Source organism: Pezoporus wallicus, unplaced genomic scaffold, assembly GCF_028554395.1.
Source record: "Pezoporus wallicus isolate ANWC-B61680 ecotype Strahan unplaced genomic scaffold, APGP_CSIRO_Pwel_v1 scaffold_13428, whole genome shotgun sequence".
Taxonomy (NCBI): domain Eukaryota; kingdom Metazoa; phylum Chordata; class Aves; order Psittaciformes; family Psittacidae; genus Pezoporus; species Pezoporus wallicus.
The window spans coordinates 1,638,680-1,659,147 of NW_026637482.1; the positions used below are offsets into that span (position 1 = coordinate 1,638,680).

At 39.4% G+C, this 20,468-nt stretch overlaps 2 protein-coding genes across 12 annotated transcripts in view; both read left to right on the forward strand.

Moving 5' to 3' along the window:
* RPL17 (ribosomal protein L17) overlaps positions 1 to 13,298 on the forward strand; it is a 117,006-nt gene extending 103,708 nt beyond the window's left edge. The window contains exon 7 of the mRNA XM_057405687.1: positions 13,289 to 13,298. Coding sequence (XP_057261670.1) covers position 13,289 — 1 coding nt within the window. The 3' untranslated portion in view covers positions 13,290 to 13,298. The remainder of the gene's footprint in view (positions 1 to 13,288) is intronic.
* The window catches only part of DYM (dymeclin), a 224,266-nt gene that overhangs the window by 91,942 nt on the left and 111,856 nt on the right, over positions 1 to 20,468 (forward strand). For all 11 annotated transcript variants that reach the window (XM_057405672.1, XM_057405680.1, XM_057405676.1 and 8 more), the window contains 3 exons: positions 1,996 to 2,174; positions 8,062 to 8,187; positions 19,434 to 19,547. In XM_057405672.1, coding sequence (XP_057261655.1) covers positions 1,996 to 2,174; positions 8,062 to 8,187; positions 19,434 to 19,547 — 419 coding nt within the window. The remainder of the gene's footprint in view (positions 1 to 1,995; positions 2,175 to 8,061; positions 8,188 to 19,433; positions 19,548 to 20,468) is intronic.

Here is a 20,468-nt window from a genome sequence, read left to right on the forward strand (position 1 = left end):
AACAGCGCTTCCTTCCAAAGAGAGTTGAGATGTTCAAAACAAGGGACAGCTACCACAGCCTTGCATGCTGAAAGCCATTAGAAACCTTTAGTCCACTAAAAAGAAAGGCAGAAGCAAGACACCCACATCTCAGTGGGTGCAGGGAGTGTTTGTGAGGTCAGTCCCTAACAGTATAGATATTTCCACAGGAGAGTATAAAGGTTTGATAAGAAACCATGGAAGTATTCATTTAAGAGCCAAATTTGTGATGGCTTGCAGTTGCTCCCATGGGCACACGTGTGGTGACACTGTTCTCACCGTTACCTGTGGTGTTACGCTCTATAACATCTGAGAAATCCTTCAGGATTTGAGGAGAATAGAAGATGTGCATGAAAAACAAGTGCTGCTGCCTATTATGTCAGCTGTCATAATACTGTTGGCTGTAAAATAGCTTGTAAAAATGCTGCTTTCTAAATTTACATTGTTGTTTTCCTTTATTCATCTGAGTCTTTTCTTCCTCTCCTTAAGATCCCTTCTGTCCACGGTGCAGGAGGAGGAGGAGTATTGTCACACTTCCCTAAGTTTATGCTCTTCCCTAAGTTAATGCCCTTTTAATAAATGATAAACAATTCAGAAATCTGTAGTCTGTTACAGTGGGAACTAAGGAATTTTAGCTAAATTCTTCAACTTTGGAAGTTGCTCATAGCAATATGGAAATTTTTAGGTCTACATCTTCAGTATACTTGAAAATCCCTGCTATTGTTCCCAGAATATCATCTTGCCATGAAATTGCTGTAAATTTTCCCTATGCGCAGCTTATTTGTATACTTAGAGAAGATAGCCTCGTATTCAGTTGCCAGGATGCTGAAATAAATCAGCCCAAAAGGACATAAATGTCCTACTTCACGTATCATCTCAGACAATACATGTTTTGGTTGGATGTTTTTTAAACGAGCTGGAGAGGAAAATGCTTTCTATAAATTTCTGTGAAGCTTTTTGAGAGCTGAGGAATGTACCTGCTCTGCACTAGAACAAAACCTTGTACTCTCAAAGGTTTGGGTGGGTGTTTTTCTGTTTTATGAGGAAAGCAAAGGCAAAATTTCTGACTGGGGAAGATTGGGAGGCTGAATGAGGACAGGAACCTGGCTTTCTGACATGAGTGCATCGACTGTCATTCTAGCTTTTTCCATTTCCACTGGAAATTGCTAGATGTTAGAGTTCTGTGCTGATGGACATTTTTATTGAAATTGGTAAAGCTTCCTGTGTAAGGCTTCTGTGAACAGAAATATGTTTTATTCTCATTTCCAGCTCTGGCACAGATTACGTTGTGAACACGAACAAACTGCTGTTACTTTGAGGGGTGTTAGACTGTGTGATGTGGTGTTTTAAATCACTTAACCCACGACTTCCCACCACACATACTTCTTTGATGTCCTGACAATACCTGTGTTTCACTGACAATATACTGATAGCCTTCACCTGTGTACATCTGCCCTTCATGCCAAGAAATGGTGAGGAGATACACCACCTCGATGCCACTGAGCAAAACCTGGAAGTTTGGGGTGCAGGGTTTGAATCAGCATCAGGGTGCTGGGACAGACACAGGAGTGCCCGAAGAAGCTGTGGCTGCCCCATCCCTGGCAGTGTTCAAGGCCAGGTTGGACACAGGGGCTTGGAGCAAGCTGCTCTAGTGGGTCAGTCCATTGGTTCCAGAGAAGGCACTGTGGCTGCCCTTGTTGAGGCAGCTCTTGGGATTGCCTTCCTTTCTAACAAAGGAAGCCATTTGGAAGAACAGAATTACTTTATGAAAGAAGATGAGTCTCTTGTGCAGATAAAGGGGTCTTAATGGAGCTCATATGGGAGAGCAAGTTTAGCATTTTGGCACAAATGGAGCTTCATGAGACCCTGTTAATGTGTCTGTATAAAATATTTCACCAAGAGCTTTTTGTAAAACAGACAGCTGAATGGTAAATGTATTTGTTAAAGACTGTTTTTTTCTTTATTTCTTCATTTCAGATAGTACTGCTTTTTCATCATCAAATCCACACGCTTTCCAGATTAATTTTAACAGTTTATACACAGCTTTGTGTGATCAGCAGAAATCTGATCAAGCGACTCTTCTTTTATACATGCTTCTGCATCAAAATGGCAATGTACGGACATATGTGTTGGCACGAACGGACATAGAAAATCTTGTAAGTATTGTTTTGCTTACTGTGTGCTCATCAGGGGGGATTTGTGTGTTACAGCTGCCAGTGTCCCCTCTTCTGTGGTGAGGACAGCAGGTTCTGCTTCACTTACTCACCAGTTCTAGCTCACTCATTCCTTTTGGTTATGTCATCTCAGGAGCAGGATGCTAAACATGTCACTGCGGTAAAAGACAGTACTGGTAGCACTACCAAGCTGTCTTTGAGTCCTTTCTGTCTTTCTCAGTGCTTTCTCACTGTCTTTTCCAGTGCTACTGTTAGTCTGATCCATGTCAAACCTGCTGACCTCTGGGCATGGTGTGACAGAAGTGGCAGCAGATAACATTCTACTCATTATTTAATCTTTCTTTTTCAGATGTTCATTCCAGAAAGTTACACGAGCTTACTGTGTGCATATAGGGATCATAGTTAACAAAATGAGCTGTAACTTGGCTAACATGCCAAATGTCTTACAGGGTTGACCTGAGGCTGGAGCTCCTCAAGGAGCAGCTGACAGATTTTATAGAAATGCAACTGTAGTGAGTTTTTAGTTGCTTTAAATAGGATTGTGGTTAATGGCCAATATTACAGACACCTGGTACAGGTTTTGTAGGTTATAAATTAGCTTCTGCTCCCCACTTCAGTTATGTCACGAACCACTTTAACAAATCTTACTTATTAAAAAGCATTCCTTTAATAAGATAATGGCTGTCTAGGGGAATTGGTAACGGAATAGAGAACCCTTTCCATTTTAATATTTGAAATCTTGCCAGATAATTAGATCCCTTGCCTGCTTGATGGCAATATGGAATGGGTTTGGTTTCAGTCCAAGTCCCAGCAGATGTATTGCTAAAATCGGAGTTGATAGACACCACTGTTGGCAAACTCAAGTGAGATGGTTGATGCTGAATTGATTCGAGACTGAACTCCTGTGTAGTCTGCTGCAGATTATCTAGGTGAGGGCTGGGTCATTTTGCATGAACTCTGTAATTAAATGGTCATACTTAATTTTCTGGGCTGTTAGTGTGTGATATAGCAAGTTTCACAGCTGCTAACCAGATCAATTTACTTTAGAGAAATAAAGGTTAAGTGTGTGCATTGTTTTATAATTTGATGTCAGATGCCTTGTAAAACTTGCAGTAAAAGCATGATGTGCATGTGTCAAAACAACTCCAGATGCAGGTACACAGATGCTCTGCAATGTGGGGTATTTTTATGTATTATCATCTATCTTTACTCACCTTCAGAAAATAATCAGAAAATCACAGAATCATGGAAATAATCGGCAACATTAAACAGCTTTTGGGAAAAGCTGAGAAAATTTGGAAAAGCATGACTGAGAAGTCAACAGTATTTATTCTTTTAATACCAAAATTTGAAACTCTCTGCTCTTCAACAGCATACTGCTGCTTCTTGTAATCCCTGCTGACACATTACTGACATCTTTGTCCAGTGCTCTCATTTGTAGTGGGTAGTAGGTAAGAATGAGCAGCGGCCAACTGAGAAGAGCAGTTTTAATTGCTCAGTAGTGCAGGCTGAGGCAGACACAATAAGGATTGGGGGGTGGGAGGGTTAATGGAGACAGATCATGATCTCTCAATTACAACCCTGTGGTGAAAAAGGCTAATTCAGTTTTGGGCTTTTAAATGAGAAGAAGGGGCAGGAGCAGTGGAGCTGGTTATTTCCTTCCCTATATGGCAACAGCAAGAGCGGTACTAACACACTGCGTACTGTGCTGGTGGTGAGCTACCATACTTCATAAAGTATTTACAGGCTATTGAAAAGTGGGGAGAGTGTAGAGAAACTCTTTTTTTCTCTTTAAAATTAACAATAAAACTGACAATGAAAGCTGACTTGGCTCAGTTGGTCAGAAAAGAGCTTGAGAAGCATCAGGATGTGTACGTGCTGCATCAGGATGTGTACGTGCCTTTACAAGGGGAAAGCCTTGAACAGAAAGGATTCTCCGCTTGCAGAGAAGTGTGGTGAGAGCTAAAGCCTGGAGATTGAATCCTACAACTTAGAGAGATGGGAGGAAAACAGTCAAGGTAATGAATTCAGAGCCAAACCTGTACTCACTGTGGGTATCTTTGAATGGCTTTCTGGAGGAGTGTGGCATAAGTCACTGGTCTCTTCATACAGAGTCAGGTGGGAGAAGTGTAAGAGTCCACAGCATATAAGAGATCACATCATCAGTCAGCTGAATGCTCATCTTAAACTTTCAGGGACTTTGTGGGTTGTTCTGGTTGCACTGCATGCAGTGCACCACATTTGTTGTGTTTTCCCCTGGTTTAATTCTTCTCAGTTTTGGTGCCCAGGAAGCATCGTTAGCAGATGTTCTGTGACATTTCCTAGGGGTTTTTGAAATATGTCTTTGCTCTTTTGTAACTTCAGTTTAGTTTGTAAATTGAATCAGCATGTTTTTTTCTGTTAATTCTAGATAGTCTCAGCTTGCTTCCTACTTCATATATGAATTTACCTCTGTCAGTTGTAAATAAATTAAGAACTGACACAGGTAGATTCTATTATGCTTTATAATGCTTTGTCATTAGTAAGCCAGTGCATCTTTTTTGCTCTTTAATGTAGAATGAATAGGATGGGTTTGTGTCTCCCATAGCTTACAGCATGTCACTTTATATAATTTCATAAAATAACTGGGTTAAATATCTGGTGCTGTTAGGGATGTTCACATCTGGAATTTGTTTGTCTTATTGGAAGTACTTGCAGGGATTCTCCAGGAAATGGTGAGACTGGTGAAATAGGGGCAACTGGCAGATTTTTTCTTAAGCTGTCTTTCGTGGTCTGTGGATGGGAGAATTTTGTGCCCTTGTCTGTTTGGAAGAGCAGTTAACACCCATACTGCAGGTAAAAATACCAGTGAGATACCTGCTTATAGAAATAAGCTTTTTCTATTGAATGTGTTTGCTTTGGCTGCTGAGTTGGCATTTCATTGCTGCTCAATGACTGGACAGAAGTAATGTATATGCTGATGTATTTATATCAGCCCATGGTACAGCAGTATTTTTTCCTGTGGTATTATTTGGCTTAAGCAGGGTTACTCTTGTGGCTATGTGGTCTTGTATTTTGTTGTATACTAAAGACAGGTTATTTTAAAACACTGTGCTTGGGAAACTGTTCCTGACCCTGGACCACATATAGCGCCTGCAATTTTCAGTGTCTGTTTTTACCTGCTTTTACCATTTTTTTTTTTTTGTCTGCTTTTACCTTTTTTTTACCATTTTTTCAATGATGGGTGTGTCTCGCCAGATAAAAGCTTCTCCTGATGGAGTATTAGAAGTAGTCCAGTAATGAGAGTTTAATGATTATGAATAAAAGGGCCAGCAACACAAAAAGAAGTGGTGGTTGTCTTCTCAGTACATGTTTGGACAATGCTGTTGCATAAGATGGCACATAAAAGTTTTAATGCATGTGCTTAATGTAAAGTGTAGAAATGTATTTGGTTAAAATTCTAGATAGACTTTCATTTAAATAAAATTTTAACCTTATATCCTTATTCTCATTTAAGTGTTGGCTTCTGAATTAATTTTTGTTTAGAGAACAGTAATACTTGTCCTAAATATGTCTGACCTCAGCAATCAGTATGCAAAGAAGCAGTGTTTGAAGTAGTAAGGGTTATAGTCACTATGTGAATTGATACTGTTTTCGTCTGGAAATGGCAGGTATAGAGAGTTAAGATTCCATTTGCCTTCTTCAGTTTGGTGTGGTATGTACATGGAGAGAAGTCTGGAAGAGGAGCAGAAAGGAAACTGGCCAGGGGAGTGGAGGAAGGAAGAAGAGGTTTTGGAAGCTTTCAAGGTGTTTTGGGGGCAGGAACACTGAATGGACAGATCTGGAGAGCCAAATCTCTCTTCAGAGTGGGAGTGATTTCAGTAGGTAGCATGAAATTTTAGTAAGAGTATTTCAACATTATTGGCTCACGTGGAAAAATGTCAGAATCAGGTACCCGTTTTTAATGTCATTGTAGCAACACACTTCTAGGGCTTGGAGCACTTGAGGAATATGAATGCAGTTTTTCAGCTTAGTTTGACCTGATATGAATGTGCATCGACGCATCGACAGAGATGTTGGACTGTTCTGAAGGAATATGTTTCTACAGAGTTCTTTGGATAGTATTATTTAGCCTTAACCACACTGGATCATAGTTACATTGAAGGAGTGCAAGGCATGTACTTCATAAGGCAGCATATTGAATTCTGAGAAGCTGTAAAAATTAACAGACACGGCTGTTTGGAAGCTGTCTTGAGAACTAAGAGCTTGTTCCACTGGTTACCTTCAGAAAGGCTTTTGTTGTTCTCCCTGCAAAGTCAACTTGTAAGTGCAATTCTTTGGTAATTTTCTATTGTTTCCTGCTGTATGCTGCTTATCATAGTGCTTGGAGTTAGAAATGAGTTTGAGCTTATGCAGTGCAAAGCTATGTTCAATATAAATATTGGAGATGGAAATCATTTGAAGAGTGGCCTAATGCAGTGATGTTTGTCTCCTTTTTCCCCCTCTCCATGAAAAAGGACTAATGTTTTCTGCTGTATATGCTAAGTAGATATTCCAAGGAAAACATCTTTACTTTCAAGACCTATATTCACAAAATACAAAGACATCAACTCTGGTTTCATCTAGAGAAGGAAGTTTGTGAAGGATCCTTCGAAATGGAAGGATGATTGCAATGTGTAAATATTTCTTTCCCTCTGCTTTTGTTGTGGTATTGTGTTGCCCCTGTCCAAAGCATCTGTCAAAAGCTTTTGTGGCCTGCAGCATTTAGATCAATCTCATTGGTTTTAATAGAAGCTGTTGTGTGTTTTAATATGTTCCAACTGTTTGGGGACTGGTTGATTGCAAGAGAACATTCTGGTAGCTTCAGAGGCTTGTGAAGGACTTGGTGTCCTGGCTGTTCACCAGAATAGGTTTAACATGATTCATCCTGCTTAACTCGGCCTGTTTTGAGAAACAGCAAGTCTTTAGGTGTCTGGAAGCTTTTTGGAACGAATTCTGCATCTCATCCGCTATCTTGGAATTGAGAGTTTTCTCCAGTTCCTTTTCCCAGGGTGTTTTGTGATTTAGGCCTATTTGTACAGCCCAGGGAAGCCACATTGTACTAAGCCAGTGGAAAGCTAATTTTCAGTTGGTAGAGAGACAACGTCTGCATCTGGATTAACTTTAGACTAACGTTCAGGTATGCTTGCTGTTGCAATGAAATCTCATTTTTGTTATTATTGCAAGTCTTTGGCTTAAGCCATTCATCCTGGTGGAAATGTTGCAAGACCTTGGGCTGAACTCACATCATAATGTCAGTTCTCTTTGGCTGCGTATTATCTAGAATTAGAAAAACAGGCCTTTTCTAGTCTTAATCCAACCCAAACTGGTTCTTTTCTGGGATTATCTCCACGTACCAAAGTGGGGTTTGAGTTCCAGGTCTCAGAATGCCTCTGTTCACCTTAGCTCCATTGTGCTTGGCTATATTTGATGAGGACGGTCTTCAGACCAGGCTTGTGGGAGCACAAATGGTTAGAAGCAATTGTTTTCCTCCTTCAACTGGTGGAAATTTTGTTTAATAATTGTATTTTCCACATGGTCTGCAGGGGAACTAAAGCTTTCAGAACCCATGGTAACTGGTATGGCTGGAAATCTCATTTATTAGGAACTGAAATTCCATGTCTGACCACAAGAAAGAATTTGTTTAGACTCTTTTGTGGAGACAGAATGAAACAGATGGAAGGTGTTTGAACATTGTACGTCACTATTTAGGGGTGGTTATTTCAAGAAGGAGGAATTGCTATGATGTTGTTAAGGGCAGGGTAATACACGGGAGGTTTAGAGTCTCCTCTTTTTATTGTATGAGGTATTTGAAGACTAAACTAACACACACGTTTTTTCTTCCATAAAGGTTCTGCCAATTCTTGAAATTCTGTATCATGTTGAAGAAAGGAATTCACACCATGTTTACATGGCTCTTATCATTCTGCTGATCCTTACAGAGGATGATGGCTTCAACCGATCCATCCATGAAGTGGTGAGTTGTTCTTTTGGTAAATAATTCTTCAGCTGTAAAAATGGTTTAAATCTTCATTTTTATAAAGATATATTGGTATTTCTGTTTCCTCAGCAGAGGCTGTATGTGTTCATCCAAATTTGATGACATATACATATTTCTTCATGAGGACTAACCCGAAGTTAGAAGAATCATTTCAAAACTTTCCAGATGAACGAACGCGTTCCCTCTTGTAGAGGAGGTGCTGCATGTACCTCTTTTTCTGTCCTTTCTTGTGTTTCCTGTTACAAATTAATGTAATAATAGTCGGGCAGCTGTCTCAAAGAAGCTGAGTCTTTGCCATGAAAGTGGAGGGGCTAAATGAGAGAAAAAAACACAGAAACCCTTTCTTATTTCTCTTGAAAAACTTTGCTTAACCAGTTTGATGCAGCTGAGTGGAGCTTTTAGTTGGGAGTTTTATTTTCCAGACTGAAGGTTACTTCCTTACTTGGCGTTTCTTTTTATGTCTTTCTGCTAGATTAATATCTATTCTATGTTGAACATATAAAATTATCCAAATTTTACTAGTTTTGATGGGCCTCAACCATCTGTGCTTGGACAACGACGTTCTAGTTTCCCAGCCTCTAAAGCTGCGATAATGCTGAAGGTGTCTGTCTGCACTGATTTTTATTTGCTTTTTTGACTGGGACATGGAAATTCTTGTCTGAGGTTATGTGATATTAATGAAATACAAAAAGCTGGAAGCAGGTTTCAAGGTATCTAAACAGAACTCTTAGGTAAATTTCCAGCCTGTTTTAGAGGGAGCTGGCATTTACAGTATTTACTTCCAGTATTTACTCTCAGAAATTTCAGACTATTTCCTATAGCTTTGTATGGAGAAAGAGATGATGCTTATATTTAATAAGAAGAGATGATGTTTATATTTAATTTCCTGGAAGTACCTTTTAGGAAGCAGTTTTTAGGAGGAGCACCTGTAGTTAACCATGCAGATAACTGAAACAGCGTTTTCCTGGAGCTTTCTTCTGCCTCAATTTCATGTGCCTTGAACCTGCACATCCACACCATGTACATGTGTGATGTGTATTTTGGGTTTCTGTATCAGTAAGTCATTTAACTTCTTTTGTAAATTGAGCTTGTTGAGCATTAGAGTCCAGCAGACGCACTGCCTCAGTCCCTTCATTCTTCATTTCTTTTAAAGGCTCCACACATGGTCTTTCAATAAATTCCCTACTGGATAAGTAGAAGTGGAAGATTTCCCTGAAATTTGTTAATGAGAATCCAGATGCTGAATGAGAACATAAATCAAGTTTTCTCCAGTTTGTTCGTGCCTTTGCAGCTAACCCTGCCAATATTTGTAGCATTTTCTGTGCCGTCTGGGTATTAGTTTACTACTTCCATTTTAGATAAAAACAAAACCAAACCCCACCTTGTTCTTTTTCCTGTGTGCTGTTTTGATGGTTTGTTTTTTTTTTTTCAGTCCTGCTTTTGCTTCTTCCAGTTTTTTCTCAATTTAAGCTTAGATTTTACTTCAGATTTTAGTAACTGCTTCTTTCTTTTACTCTGTAACTGTTTTTCCCACTCCATAGTATCTGGTGAGAAACATCCATTCAATAATACCATTAATATGGCCAGAGTTTTGCTGGTTCTGCTTCTTAAGTAGGTGAGAGGTGAGTGTGAAGTGATGGGCCTTCAGGATTGTCTATGTGAACATCTCCTGTCAGCCCTACTGCAGAAAATAGCTGTGGAAATAGAAATGTGCATGGATGGAGTGCTATGACACTGCTGAGGATAGATATAGCATAGCCTTAATTCTTCTTCCTGCCTTCCTCTGTTCGTACTATTCTTCCTCGTAGACTTTTCTCCATTATCTGAAATGCCTTCATACCAAAGGAGATAGCAGACTTGGAGGCAAAGCAGTTTGCTTTTCCGCCCTTGCAGTGCTTCTTCTATTGAATTTGAAGGCTTTTTCTCTCTTCATGCTCTTGTACTTTATGTTATGCAGGTGGATTGGATGCAGTGAAGGAGAAAGAGATTTCCTGTTGTTCAGATCTTAAACTGCGCTCTGAAAGTCACCTAATAAACTATGATAGAGAAGAGCTGATGACTGTGATACCAACTCCTAAGTATTCCTTATAGAAAGGATTCCTTATTTACAGAAAAAAACACACAATATTAAAATTAAACAAAGCTGCCTTCTTGATCGCTGTACCTACACCATTCCTCAACTTTACAGAAGCATGTGGATGTCAAAATACAAACCTTCATAGATTGTGAACTGTTGGGGAATGGCTATATGGCTAGTGAGTTCCTACATATGAGGTAGTGAGGTCACATGATGGGGAGTAAGTGTAGTTAGTGCCTTACATTGAGAGAAAAGGATTAAAAATCACACTGATAAATCACTTCCTGTCACCAGTCTTTTTGGATTACCCAAATGAATGTTTCCAGGAATGAATGACCAAGTTATTACTCAAAAAGGACAGTATAAAGAAAGAAATCAGTCTCATACTGTCTTAAATATTAACTCCACATCTCATAAAGGCTAAGAACATATTATAGGGCAGCAAAGTGAAGGGAGTTGGGAAGACTGTGCAGTTATTTCTGTAAAATGTGAACATCTAGCATCAGTGACAAAACTGCAATGAAACTCTTGCTCCCTGCAAATATTTATCAGATTTTAGCAATTACAGCAGGATTTGTTTTCCTCCCCATCACTTGGGTAAACTGTGAAGAAAAAAAGGCTTGATGTATTTTAGATCAACCTGTTTTTCTCTCTGCTGCTGTGTATCCTGCATACTGTTCTTATGAGAAGCATGACTGTACAGTCCATTTATGGGCTATTTTCCTTTGTGGCATTTAACCCACATTTATTTATTGATTTTAAAGATTAATTTTAGTAAGCACAGTTTTATAAATCTTGTGATTATACTGATTGGTAAAGAGCTCAGGAAACCACAGAAACTCCTGACTGCTGAAGCATTTTTTTCCCTTAACTGCCTGGAAAATACAATCAGAACCATAGGTCCCATTCCTGCAGTTGGCTTACTGCAGTTAAGTCCCTGTAACCGCACAGAGCTCAATTTCATTCACTAATAATAATAATAAAAATAATAACAGAGTAAATGAGTAAATGCAGGAATTCCCTAAAGGGAAGAAGTATTGCTGATTTTTCTTCTCTGATTTATGAAACTAAATAAAATGAAATCGGATGTCAAAATAACATCATATAATATTTTATATGATGTTTATAATATTAGAATATTTTTTGCTGTAATGGTGATAGACTATAAGTCACAATTTAACTGTGTTTATTTTTACTGTGTTAAGAAACATCGCGAAAGCAGAGTTATAGGAAACTGAGAATCTCAGTGCTCGATATATATAGAACTGAGTTCCTGTTCTTTGCATCTGCAGTTCTGACACCCTCAGTTGTAAATGTCCAGGAGCCTGGTGTTAAAAAGAGTAATTAAGCAAAACATTTTAATCTTATTTTTTAATTACTGCAAGACTGCCCCAGGTCTGGACTTGTTTGAATTTTTTCCCTTGCTAATATTATAAGCAAACCAATGAGGTTGTTCAGTTGGGGCACTGAGTTCAGGCAGTTGATTCTGAAATTTAAGATAATCTTTGTTTTGTGCTTCTGCAACCTGCACCCATGGGAGCATCGGTGGCGGGTGCTGTTGTTTGTTTAAATAGGCATTTCATTGCCTGCCTGCTGTGGTTGCTTTCTTCAGTAAGGGGAGAGGAGAGTCGAGGTGATAGGGACTGGTAGATGACCTTTTAGCTTTGAGGTTTGGGTGTTGTTGTGGTTTGGAGTGGGCTGTTACAAGGTATGGTTGTCTCAGTGAATGTAATTTTCCAGGGCTGGCATTTTTAAAGTTCAGGTGTGAACCATTGGCCATTTATGGAGTTAGACCAGGACATGGACATGCTTGTCCATGGTTAAAGATGTCAGAATGTCCTTTAACAGGCTCTGATAAGTTCATGTTTTTCATTAGGCATTTGAAATGTGACAAGTGGCCTTTATGCTAGGGCTCTGCTGCCGATAATCTGACTAAACTTGGCCAAATTATAAACCTCTGTTTTTAAGCAGTCCGTTTCCATCTGTGCAGCAGATGCATAGTCAGAGGTGGCCTGATGTCTGTTGTGATTGAATATTCTCATTTTCCTGCTCGCAGAGCCAGGTGGGCTGTTTGCATCCTCCCCTGTCCAGTGATCATATATCAGTTGAGGTGCGTAGGGACAAGCTGAAGCTTGTGTAGATGCTGCTTCCAGCTCCTGTGGGATTGGCCTGTGCTCCCAGTGATGCTTCTGTTGCTGCCTGGCAATAGTTGAAACCTCATAGAATCATTTATGATGGAAAAGACCTTTAAGATTGAGTCCAGCTGTAAGTCTAATGCTGCCAGGTCCACCACTAAACCATGTTCCTAAGCACATCTGCATCTCTGAAGAAGAAAGTGTGAAGGAACAGAACCCCTGACATGGATCCCAGACTGGTTTGGGTTGGAAGGGACCTTCAAGCTCATCCAGTTCCAAACCCCTGCCGTGGGCAGGGACACCTTCCACTAGAGCAGGTTGCTCAAGGGCCTGTCCAACCTGGCCTTGACATGACCATGGTTAGGAGAAATTAGAAGAGGCTGTGGCTGGCTGCACAAGAAACATGAGATGGGTGGAGTGGGGGAGAGAAAGACAAAATAAACAAGCAACAGGTAAGAATTGGGATTGCTGAGCAAAGAATTGAGAAAAGAAGATAGGAACAAGGTCAAAATGCTGGAGAAGATGAAGTCAGACTTGTTTATGATGAGAGACTGGAATGGCAAGTTGACTGGGGGAAGCAGAAGCTGGGAAGAGAAATTGCTGAGAGGAATGTGGTGTGGGAGGGCAAGGAGCTGGGAATGAGCCACAGGGAGTTAAAACATAAAGGGTAACAGCTTGTGCATAGCACAGGGAGCCATAGATGTATGACAAAGATACGACTGGAGGTTATCTAACTTGTTTCAGTCCCATTCTTCTTTTGCTGTGGAGACACCCCTTGTGAGAGAGCACATGGTGGGACCTGAGGCTCCTGAGTTCCATCACAGTGTGAATCAAGGAACTTCCACTTTGGTTGGTGAAGCACAGGGATGCGCCCCACAAAATAGCACCAAAAGGGGTAGAAAGAAATACGGGCCTCAATTTATTTGTGGGAGAAGGTAACTTTGCTATTTCACTTGCAAATGAGAGACTCTAAGAAATGGTATATTAGAGGTTTAATCAGCAAGTTGATCTTTTTTGTTGGGGTAAGCGTATTTTGTCTCAGACAGGGGGGAAAATACCCACTCTTTGGGTATTGTTTTAGAGCAAATTGAGTGAAAAATCTTTCTGTTCAATAAGCATCTGGAAATATGTGCCTTTATGTGGCAATGGTTTGTATTTACACTGTGCGTCATGTCAAAACAAATAGTATTCTATACTACCCATTTTCATATTTATATTTTGCTTTAAAGGGTATATTACATTTTCAATAACATAAGTGTTCGGAAGTTTCAGGGTATGAAATACGCAGTCACAGCTTATCCTGTTAATATTTATGTATTACAGAGTACAAACATTCAAAAAACAGTGTATTTTTCTTCTGGAAGGTTCAGGTGTTCAGCTTGGATGCTTTCTTGTCAAGAAATATATTCACATAGTCATAATTTCACATAAACTGTTTTTAAGAAATCAGAATTAATTGCAACTGAAGTGACTGTCTACACTTTATTTAGCATTTTGCAGTTGTGAAATAACCCACTAACTTGCGATATGTGATCATATGTTTATGTTTAGCAGCCTCAGGATGATTTAAGTTCTCCTCTAGCAGAGTATCTTCTTGCAGTGAATTTCATGTGTATAATCCATTAATTACTCAACTAACAGCTTTTTAACTTTTCATTGCCTCTTTTTTGAAAATACAGATAGGTTTTTCTGTCTTTCAGGCTGTTCCTGTTAATTGTCTATGCTGTCCATGCTGACCAGATGTCCTTGTTTACTGAAACTCCTTGGATAACTTGCTTTCATTTAGACCATCACCACTTTGTCTTAAAATAGTATTAGTGACTTGTTACAACCAGAAATTATACTTGTTTCCACCTTCGCTCATAGCCTGCTATATGTGGAAACCTCTCGTGTAGTGATTTCGTGTTTCCTATTTGCTCCTCAGCTTTAACCATTCTTCCTTAAATACCTCTCAAGTCTTTCCCTCTTCCCCGTGTTCTGATTTTTCTATCCTTTTAGCAAAAGGTGTTTACCAGAAATTGTCACATTTGAGCCTATTGCTGGGGATGTTTGTCGCCTTAGCCAGCGCTTCACTACTATTAAATGTTGGTTTTTCCATTCTGTAGGTCAGTCATTGGCTTCACTTTAGCTCCTTGTGGGAAACAGGAAGGTGCTGACAGAAAGTCAGGGGTTAGCTAGCATCCGATGATGGAGATGCTTTTTTCATGTTTTATTTTAATGATCTGAACTTGTATTTTGTCTCTTTATATATGGTACAGAAAGGATTTCAGAACTCAAACTGCCTCAGCTTGCCTACTAACAAGAATTTCCTGAGCCTACCAAGTGTGTCTTAAGTGGCTGTGTCTTTTTCTGTCATTGTAGAGTATCTAGTCTATAATGATGTTTGGGATGTACCTCTTGTTGCGTAGGCCTTTGTATGCCTGATTTTCCAAAGCATAAATGGGTAAGAATCCTTTTAGGAGGTTCCTCCTTTTTAGGAGGTTCATCAAAAAAGATCTTTCAGCACAGACAAGTGAAATCTTCCCTGAAATACTTAATTAAAGAGAGGCTTTCAGGTATGCTAGGAATAAAGTGAGGGAGGAGAGAGTTTGATGAATCATAATTGGGATGCTATTTCAGATGTCTCTTGTACTGTGAATGTGCAAGACACACAGTGAAGGTAAAAATGAGGGTGGGAGGTAAAGGAAAGAAATATATATGCATGTGGAATATGCAGAGCATGGAAGGTTAAACAATGTTTTTAATAAAAACCAAACCACCACCCAAAAAAGGCAGTTTTAAAATAGTACTTATAAAGTATTACCCTTGTCTGGAATAAACTTCATAAGATTATTTATTATCTTAATAAGATAATAAGATTATTATTATCTTAAGGTCCTTTCCAACCCTAACGATTCTATGATTCTATGATTTTTTTTTTTCCACTTGGGTTTGCTTTAGAATCTATTGACTCAGAGTTTTGATAAAATGTATGTGTAATTATGTCTTGAGTAGTAAGCATTCCTTACTGTAGGATCCTACATGATACTAAGGGAAATATAATATCCCCCAAAGCCTTGTGTTAAATAATACCCTGATTTTTGCCAGCAGTACTGCTATCAGAAGTGCTGGGAACAGCCGTGGTACTGTCTGTTGCAAAGCACAGCTTGGAACACTCTGCTGTGGAGTAATTGGGAAGCAAATGCCTTGATGTGTGTCCTGGGCAGCATCAGCAGCAGCTGAGGGGGGAGACAAGAAAGCCAGTGATGTGAATGTGGTGGCTGCTTGGAGGAGGAGTCCTGTGAGTAGGACTCCTTCATGTAAAAAAAAAAAGTATTTTTTCATTTTAATTTGCTGATCTGAATCTTTCTGATTAATCATGAATAGTTCTGTCAGGAGCACAAAGTTTGCTGAGAAGAGGAACTGCTGGATGTGTCAAAAGTCTGTCTTATATTACTTTGATTGGATAGGTCTGTCTTTGGTCTGTGTTTGGAGCTGATGAAAATGCATTTGAAGTCACAAGTGGGAGTATAGTGTGTAAGAGAGGGAGGACTTGATCCCAACTGATAATGAAAAGAAACCCTTAAAGCATAGAGGCCTACAATGTACATGTTTGGGATTTAAGGGCAAAAGTTGATGAATAGAATGAAGCAGAGTTATATGTAGGTTACAGGGTGCTTTGGATATGTATTACAGAGCAGTTGACATCAAACAGTTGTAGTCTAACCTCTGCATTCTCAACACGAATACAATTTGCATTACAGTGATTTGTGAGTAACTATTGGGGGTGCCTCAGAACAGCACAGTATTTAAGATCATTGATGCTTCACAGATTGTAATATTAATAATTTGCTTAGTTCACATGCTTTTGTGGGAGGCGTGTACTTGTGTATGTCTTAAACTTACTGCAGGAATGAAGGCTGCTGAATAGAAAAGAAATTCAGCAGTACTGAATTCAGTAAAATACTCCAAACTGCCTTATTGCAACTCATATTTGGAAGGATTGGTCAGCTGCGGTCTGTTGGCTGATTCAGTTGGTGATATTCCAAACCCAACTATGGGGAGCATGGGGAAAATTCAAAATGAAAGCAGACTGATGGAAGAGAAACAAAGATCAGGAAGATAATTGGAAAGGGAACTTCCTACTTGAAGTGTTCTTTTTATAATACAACTTCTAATTTTCTCTCCGAAGAAATGTGTTCTATTTAAAAACAAGTTGTCATCTGCAGTGACAGTCATGCAGTTAATATTCTTACGGGACTCTTACATAGCCTGCTCCTATTCCACTGTATGAAAAGCATCCTGCCCTGTATCAGCATCAGTGTGGCAGTGGGGACAGGGCAGAGATTGTGCCCCTGCACTGGGCACTGGTGAGGCCGAACCTCAAATCCTGTGCTCAGCTCTGGGCCCCTCACTCCAAGAGAGACATTGAGGTGCTGGAGCAGGGACAGAGAAGGGCAACGGAGCTGGAGCAGGGCCTGGAGCACAAGTGTGATGGGGAACGGCTGAGGGACCTGGGGGGTTCAGTGGGGAGAAGAGAAGGCTCAGGGGGGACCTGATAGCTCCCTACAACTGCCTGAGAGGAGGATGGAGCCAGGAGGGGCTGGGCTCTGCTCCCAAGGAACAAGGGATGGGACAAGAGGAAACGGCCTCGAGCTGCACCAGGGCAGGTTTAGATGGAGCTGAGGAACAATTCCTTCCCCAGAGGGTGCTCAGGCATTGGAACAGGCTGCCCAGGGCAGGGCTGCAGTCATCATCCCTGGAGATATTTGAAAGATGTGTAGAGGTAGCACTTAGGGTTGTGATTTAGCAATTGGACTCGATAATTTTAAGGGACTTTTCCAATCTAAACAATACTGTGATTCTGTAATTCAGAAAGGTTTGCACGGATCCAGGCTCTGGGCTGAATGGAACAAGTTGCATTAGCAAAATAGCTCTTGGTGTTTCCTTCTTCAATATATGCAATGAAAAAAAGATTGCTTAACATACTGCCTTTAATGAGCTTTAGTGAACAGATCCATGACCATCATTAATAATCCCCTTAAATACAGAAAATAAAGAATTTCAAATGAAAAAATTAATATTTTGGAAAATGCAGATATGGCGTGACCTTGTTGGATTCCAGATCTGTGCTGTTTTTGTGGTTAACAACCAAGTGTCTGCATCATTTAAAAACGTGACATATAATGGTGTGCAAACACATGATTATTAGAGAAACGAAGCAACCCTTTGCCATTACCAGTAATGAGACAAGTTGGTGTTTTGCACTGTTAACAAATAAATAACAAGATCTAAATGCCTGTGTGTTGATTGTCCATTTCGCCTTGTCACGTAAATGTGTAAGTACAACCAGTGTTTTTACTTTCAGATGTGGAGTCATTTCTCTGTGGCACTGTTGAGTTGAAGTGAAAGACTCTGCCCTATCAAACAAAGGGATGATGCTATAACACTTCAAAATGAGAGCTGCCTAAACTGTGGGCCCACATTTTGCCATAGATTTTGCAGAATTTAATATTGTATTCCTTCAGAAGCCTGTGTAGACACCATTGCATAGATTTTTATTTTTTTTTAGGTAACTGTATGAGGCTTTAGATTCTAAAAGTGCCTTTTTAAAATATTTCAGAATTTCACCAGATTAGTATATGATTTTAATTTTGCTTTCCAGATAACCCTTTTTTTTTTCACAAATACAATTGTGATTCTTTCCATCACAGTTTATATGACTGTGTATGTCTTAGAAGGAGTAAATAGTATAAAATCAGCAGCAACTTGAAGGTAGTGCCTAGCATTGCCTTTCCCTTTGGCCTTCTGCACGTCATTCAGCATCCAGCTTTTTGTATCTCCTCATAGGAATTCAGTTACTACTTCTCCATCCTCTCTCTTAAAGAGGTTTTGCTGTGAGAGCTTGTCAGTGGAAGGAAGAGGGAATTCTAAAAGCAGAAGTTATATAAATTGAAGGGCAACAATTTTTTTACTCATCCAAAGGAGAAGTGGCAAGAAGGGTTATGGTCAGAAGTGTTTTCATCTAACTTTTTAAGAGTTAATAATGAGTTTAATGAAGTTGATTGTTGAGGTTGATAGGGTTTAGATTTTTTAAGTACATGTGTATTATTTTCTTTGAATGTGAAGTTTCAATGAAACACACTTTTAATATATCAAAAATTAAATTATATGGAATTATAGCTTCATGTTAAATAGTCCTTGTTAACCAAATTTTTGTTTTGACCCAGAATAAACCTGACATTGTAGAGGGTCTTCTCCACTAGTTGAGTTCCTGTTGATTCATTTTTACCAGTTCTTTAAGGCAGGGATTTTTTGCTCTATCGCTGTGGGTTGATTGGATGAGTATTCTGATAGGAGAGAGGGGATTGATTCTCATTCTGCAGTAAACTCAGAAATGGTGCCAGACTTTATCTACCCTGATGGTGGAGAGTACTGAAAGATATGCAGCTCTTAACCTAGCTGATGACTTTCACTAGCCTATTAAGGGAAGAGACATCACATCTGGCAAGAGAAAGGCTTCGGTGTGAAGTCAACAGTTAACCTGTTGATCTGCCCTGTGACCTTCAGCATGTGTGCTCTTGCTGATCAGTCAGGGATCATACGTGCTGCCTCTTGCCCAGTTGGTAATGAGGGAAAATAGGAAGGAATTGGCAATGTTATTCAGGTGTCTGGGGTGGAACTGGAGACTTTATAAAGTGTGAAGGGTAAGATCAAAAAGAATACAGATGTGTGGTGGCACAGGGCATAGAAATTAGGGAAATGCCAAGTTGAATCATCTTTCTACACATAGTGTGTTTCCGCTTGGCTGATGATAAAGTTGATGAGACCTGTGAGGTGATAGTACTGCAGAGGTCTGTCTTTTTTGTTCTTTATTACTATTTTTCTAATCATGCTTTAGAATACAATAGATTTTGTCATGTTTGAGTCTGGAAGCTAATTTACCTCTCATAAGGAATACGAGAGTACAAACAGCTTTTGGTGTTCTTATTCAGACCTAGGTGCTGAAGAATTTTGTTCTTGTATTTCAGATACTGAAAAATATCACCTGGTATGCTGAGCGTGTTTTAACAGAGATCTCACTTGGGAGTCTCCTGATACTAGTCGTGATAAGAACCATACAGTACAACATGACACGGACAAGGGTAAGAGTTTTGTGTAGCGCTTACGCATATCATGTGTGTTTCTAACTTCAACAGCATCAATTCAGTTTCAAACAGGATGCGGGATTTTCTTCGTTCTGTTGCAACCAGTTGGCATTTGAATTTACAGGAGGGAAGGAAATGGGTAGGTCAGCCATATTAACTAAGCACAATGTTAAGTGGTTCTGAACTTGTAACACCGTTTCTACATCATCATCCAGTTCAGTGAGTAGGATTCTCTAAAGACCATAATTCAGACACTGCACTCATCTTCAGATGAGAAGAAAAGTTCCTTAGTTTTATAAGAAGAAATGATTCATACAGGTTTTTTGCCTCTCAAGTTACTCAGAAGGTAGGAAGTTCAGCTGTGCTTGGTGTTAATATTCTATGAAGTAGGACAGTGACTGGGCCCTAAAGGTTTTTTGAGCTCTAGAAAACAAAGCAGTTTCAACTTTATAGCCTCGTATCAGATTGCTTTTGTGCATTTTTCTAGTATTTGATTCTACAACTTATCTCAAACATATAAGCATGGTATCCTGTACTTCTGAGTATATTTAGCAATTGAAGCACAGAAGCTTTTACATTGAAAAGTAGCAAAAAATGTTTAAATATATTTTAAATTGGAAAACTTCAGGGTCAAAACTTACGATCGAAAGAAACTGGGAGAAACAATGCCATTCTTGACATACATTTGTAGGATTTGGAATCTGTCATGTTATGTATATTTTAGATTTGAGTAGGGAAATAAACCCCTATTGGATTGCATAAGTGAAAAGTTTGGTTCTCTGCAAACCCTTGACTTCACTAGGGCCAATATTTAAATGCTTATCTGGACAAATGGTTTTGAGGGTGCTAACAAGGGCACCAGATCTCTGAAGTATCATACGGTTATAGTTGTGGGATAGATAGAATGCTTTGAAAGAG